Source organism: Tinamus guttatus, unplaced genomic scaffold, assembly GCF_059628265.1.
Source record: "Tinamus guttatus ecotype Peru unplaced genomic scaffold, ASM5962826v1 Tinamus_guttatus_pri_ptg000460l, whole genome shotgun sequence".
NCBI lineage: Eukaryota > Metazoa > Chordata > Aves > Tinamiformes > Tinamidae > Tinamus > Tinamus guttatus.
Window position 1 is genome coordinate 375,312 of NW_028288994.1, and position 5,273 is coordinate 380,584.

General features: G+C 59.2%; 1 protein-coding gene across 1 annotated transcript; it reads left to right on the forward strand.

Moving 5' to 3' along the window:
- The first annotated feature begins 315 nt into the window (after nt 1-315).
- Nucleotides 316-4,840, forward strand: LOC148593070 (coiled-coil domain-containing protein 81-like). The gene is made up of 10 exons (XM_088532574.1): nt 316-394; nt 663-724; nt 1,224-1,380; nt 1,572-1,828; nt 2,224-2,309; nt 2,587-2,593; nt 3,879-4,016; nt 4,179-4,249; nt 4,451-4,576; nt 4,741-4,840. Exons 1-10 carry the CDS (start codon nt 316-318, stop codon nt 4,838-4,840), a joined length of 1,083 nt encoding a protein of 360 aa, XP_088388700.1.
- Nucleotides 4,841-5,273: the final 433 nt, after the last annotated feature.

The following is a 5,273-nucleotide window of genomic DNA, read 5'->3' on the forward strand; positions in this document are numbered from 1 at the left end:
GGCTTCACAGGCCCGCTTGGGACACTCCCCCAATGGCATGGGCTGAGCTCATAGCAGGCCTTGTCTCATCACAAGGACATATTCCTATAAGATGTCCGCACCGGTGCCGCAGCAGCTGCACTTCTCTGCAAGGCCTGGTTGTTGCTGGCCATTGCTCGTGGTGCTCCCCACTGCCCCCCTGTGCAGCCGCTGTGTGGCGAGAAGCGCGAACGGGAGGCGAGGCGAGCGCGGTGCAGAGAGGTTTGGGGCCAGGAGGCTGCAAGAGACCTGTGCGCCTTGCTGGAGAGGAGAGGCGAGGGCGAGGGGCCGAGCAAGATGCAGGGCTCCTGGACTGAGACCCTCCGTCCGGAGATGAGACTCCTCTACCCCACGCTCCTGAAAGTCTCCATGGAGGGTGAGGCCTTGGGGAGCTGCTTCCCCAGGGGTCAGGTGCCCACAGTCCTTGGTCCTACCCCCCTGTCCCTCTCCCTGCTCCACACTGGCCCTGGGCTCTGCGGAAGCCTGGCAGACTAAAAATGGGGGCTGAGGACCCCTCGAGGGCTGGGACTGGGGCATCTTGGAGGGTTTGCGTACATCTGCATGTGTCACCCTGGGCTGGGCAGCTTGCAGATCAGCCATCAGCAGGTTGACAGGGGCTGACGTCTCTTTCCCTTGCTCTGCAGAGATTGTGGCGATTTGGGACGCAGTGTCCAATTACATCCTGCAGCAGATGATGCTGAACAAGGTGGGCTGCTCTCCTGCTCCCCTCCCCTTGTCGGGAAGCTCGCTTGGCCAGGGAGTCTGGGCACCCAGGGAGCAATCCTGGCCCCTGAGCCACAGCAGCACCCTGCCACCTGAGCAGCTCCTCAGCAAGCTGGCAGAGAGACCGTGTGCAGTTCTGCAGGGGAAACTATGGGGCACCTCGGCGGCCTGCTCTTTGCCCCATGGTGACAAAAGGGAGGAGACCAAGCTGAGAGATGGAGATATTTTCCTACTTTTATGTCTTCAGTGAACTCTGGCATCTTCTCAAGTTCTGGGATGTTGGGAAATTCTTGGATCAGGCCAAGGACAAAATCCTGGAAAAGTGACTCTCCTCCAAAGCTCTCCCAAGGACTCCCTCTTGCCCCACAGTTGCTCAGCAGCAGCAACATCAGGAGGAGGGACAGCAGCCCCACACGCTGGCACCCGTCACTTGGGCCATCTCCAGAAGGCTGATGCCTTTACCTTGTCTTTTGCCTCTGCAGGGTGTGCTGATTACGGGGCTTGGCACCTTCTGTGTGGTGCAAGAGCCACTGTGGCTGGGGCCAGAAAAAGTGCTGATGGTCCGAAGACCCATCTTCAAGCTGGCCACGAACCCTGCCTGGCAACAGTGGCTGAAACGCCCCAAAGTGACTATCCCCGGTGAGTTGGCAGCACTGGGCCACCCTCCATTTCCCTTGTCCCCTCTGGTGGGCAGTGAGTGGGTGCTCCTCTACAGGATGGGGTTGCAAAGACGGCACCATAAAGATGGGCGCTCTTCCCTCAGCTGCCCTAACACCTGGCTCCAGCTACCCACTTTGCTGCAGCGCTGACCCTGCTCCTCTTCCTTGCAGAGAACATCAAGATCGAGCCCTTGGACTTCAGGCATCTGAGTCAGGCCATCTCCCTGCCACGGCCTGTGGTGGAAGACTGTGTGGATGAGACCATCATCCTGTTCTCATCCCACTTGAAGTATCAGGAGAATGTCTCCTTTATCTTCAAGGACGTCGGGGTCCTGGGCCGCGAGGGAGATGTAATAAGAATGAAGTTTTTTGGCAGCTGCATCCAGCAGCTGGAGACCACCGCAAGCCTCATTGCAGCCCTGCGCAGTGTAAGTCCCTCAGCTTGCTAGGTCCACAGCCATTTCAGTGGGCATCCTGCAAAAGGAGGTGCCACCTGGCCTCTCTTGGCCTGCTGGGGCCTTGTGGGATAATCCAACCCCTGCCACAGTGCTTGGCCCCACCAAATTCTCCTCTCACAGAGAGAGCAGCCCCCAAACTCCTTGAGTCTTCTCCTTACAGCCTGGCATGGCTATTAGACCCTCTCCCCTTGCCCTTGCCAGGCAGGCTGTGCACACCAGAACAAGGGGCTAAGGTGCATGGCACAGGGTTGGCAAGAAGACTTGGGGTGGCAGGCTCCCCTTGAAGCAGGACCAAGGGCTGCTGCCTTGGGCAGCAGGCACCAAGCTCCCCTGCCAACCTCCCACCATGTGTATCAACATTGCAGAGACCGTGGCTCAAGGAACTGGTGGTCCCCACTCCGCCGGCCAACATCCCAGTAATCCCGTCTCGGCGTATCTATGTCTTCCCAAGGTGAGTGTGTGCCCGGAGCACAGCTTCCCTGTTCCTGCTCGAGAGTACTCGCTACTGGAGCTCAGTGCTCAGCATGGAGCTCGGAAGATGTCATCACCACTTAGGCCAGGTTTGCTGCCCTTGGAGGAAACTGCCAAATCTCCCCAGAGAAGCAGCAGGGACACAAGTAGATGGCTGGCAAGGAGACCTCCGTGGGCAGCCAGGAACATTAGTGGCCACAAGGTGCCAAGGGGAGAAAGAGACTTATCCTCCAACCTGCCTTCCCTCTGCTTTCCAGGTTTCAGGTCAGGGTGGAATGCAGCCCAAAAGCAAAGGCTGCCCCCGCTAGCTCCCCAGGCGGGAAGAAAAAGGGGAAAGAGCTCGGGAGCACCAGGCCCAGCAAGCGTAAGACCAAAGCTGCCTCCTCACCAGCTTGGGGCCCTCTGCCACCTCCCTGGCTGGCAGCAGCCAGGTCCAAGCCTGCTGCACAGCAGCAGTGCTGAAGAGCTCCTGTGTTTCTTGCTTACAGAGCAGCATCCTGGCGCACTCCTGCAGCATGGCAGGCAGGTTTGCCTCCCCTTGCTGCCCAGCTGGGGTGCACGCAGCAGGCAGCCAGGCTTGGAGAAGCCACCTTCTGCCAGGTGAGACAGAACCTGGGCAGGAGGGATGAGGGCCACCCTTGGAGCTGTGCCACAGAGAGGGCCCCTTGGGACGTGCTGGCCCGAAGGTCTCCCAATGCCTCCTGACACACGGCTCCCAGCCACAGCTGCTGTCTCACTGGGTGGCAAAATTGAGTCACTCTGCCCAGGAGCCTCCCATCCCCTTCCTTTTCCTCCAGGGTCATGAGCTTTAGGGGAGCAGAATGCAAATGCCCAGTGCGGAGTTACTGCTCCAGCAACAAGTCCCAGGAGGTTTCAGGAATCCCATCGTGAGGCTCGCGGGAGCAAACACCTCCTGACCTCCTCCTAATTCAGTCCATGCTGTCTTCTCAGGACCTTCACAGACCTATCGGGGCAGTTCTTGGTGCCCTCATGGGAAAAGGAGGCCCAGGTGCAGCACGTGCCTCATCCCCCAGCTGCACCTCGCACTGGCCCTGCCAGTGCCGCTCCAGGCACTGCAGCGCAGGTGCGTGATGGGGCCCTGGGTAACACTCGCATCTCTCCCGCTAGCAGCAAAGCACACTCTGGCGAGACTCCCTGTGCCATGGGCCCGCAGGGTGGGATCACTAGGACATTCAGCGTCCCCAGGGGGATCCGGCCCCAGAGCCTGCATGCTTGGCTCTACTTTTGCATCAGCCTTTTCAGTCGGCTCTCACCACACGCCTGTAGAAACTCTCCTGGGGCTTTGCCCTTCCCGAGATGATGCTGGTTGGCTTGGATGGGGTTGGACACCTGGGGCTGCTTTGCTGAGTCTGCTCACTTAAGGCATAAGAGAGCAGCTTTGCATCATGCTGGCAGCAGCCCAGCTGTCTGGGAGGCTCAGGAGCAGGGGCTGGAGAAAGGGTGAAGAGCACAAGCCAGCAAGGCTCCCAAGTGCCACGAGATCCCTCGCCAAATGAAGTCTATCCTGTTCCTTCCTGTGCTCCTCCAGGAAACAGCCCTCCCTGCCCCGCAGCACCCTGCGAGAGCCGCCCGCCTCTCCCTTTTCCAAGAGAAGGCGAAGGCGGACCATGAAATCCTGGAGGAGCTGCAGGCAATGAAGGACAAGTGTAGCCGGCAGTGCAAAAAGGTAGCGGATGCGTAGGACAGCCCTGGGGAAAAGGGCCATATCCCACCTGCAGGGTGGCGGGGCCTCGCAGGCAGCCAGGGCCCCTGCCAGGGAGCCAGCGCTGTCTCCCTCATTCCCCCTGCCACCCTCAAACCGTTTGCTCTTCTTGCCCTTGCCAAACAGATAGAAATTCTGAACAAGCAGCTCCGTGTGGAGCAGCGCTGCTCTCCAGCCACAGGCCAGCCAGCCAAACCGTGAGTGTCCATGGGGTTGCTGCGTCAAGCCAGGTCCTTGGACCGTGCTGGACCAGGATGGCGTGTGGATACTGGCCCGCAAATCCCTCTGCTCTGGGCATGGCCTCCAAGAGCCCCTGGTTTCCTCTGCTGTGAGGGGATGGGGCCAGGGAGGGAAGGAGCCATCAGAGTGGCAAAGGGACTTGGTCGCTCCCCCTGCAGGGATCTGTCGCCGCGAGCCAAGCTGAATGTGCAGCTCACGGCATCCTACAAAGTGATTCGGGACGGCTGGAAGGACAAGGTCCAGCTGAACCGGCAGAGGCTGAAGGAGCAGGAAGAGGCTCAACGGTAGATAGAGCCCAGTCCCAGGGCACACAAGTGGCATTGGAGCTTGCCCTGTCCTCAAACAGCCTTCCATGGAGATGGGCTGGGGGGCTAGGATGCACCCTCAAATTCTCAGCGGGTGCCTAGATATCCAGAGTGGTTCAACCTCTTTCTCCTGATTCGCACAGGATGTTGGTGCTGGGCAACCTCCGCAGCCAAGAACTGCAGAATCGCCAGCTGCGCAGAGCCCTCCGCAAAAACACAAATGGCCTTTTCCTGCGCAAATAAACGGTCTTTCTGAGTTGGTGTGATCCTGTCATTGGTGGGGTGAGACCGCAAGGGGCATAGGGCAGCAGTGGAGGGGCTGGAAAGGGGCATGCGGGAGAGCAGGTAGCTACAGAGTGAAGTCCTAAGAGGTCTTCATTCTGGGCTGTGCATGTAATGACCACTTTGGAAAGGTCTCCAAGCCAGCACTTGCAGAGGTGACCTGGGCACAGTGGCACTGCTTTCTGCTCTCCAGTTCATCCCCAGAAAATCTCAGAGAGGACCCAACTGGAGGATCCCTGCCTGGGCTGATAAACTGATCCCACCCCAGCTCCAGAGCAAAGTAAAGCTGGTGGCCCGTGTAAAGCCCTGTGCAGCCTGGCAGCTCTTGTGTGAAAACAGGATCCCCTTCCCAGCTATGAAGGATGAAAGCATGGCAAAAACCTTACCCACATCC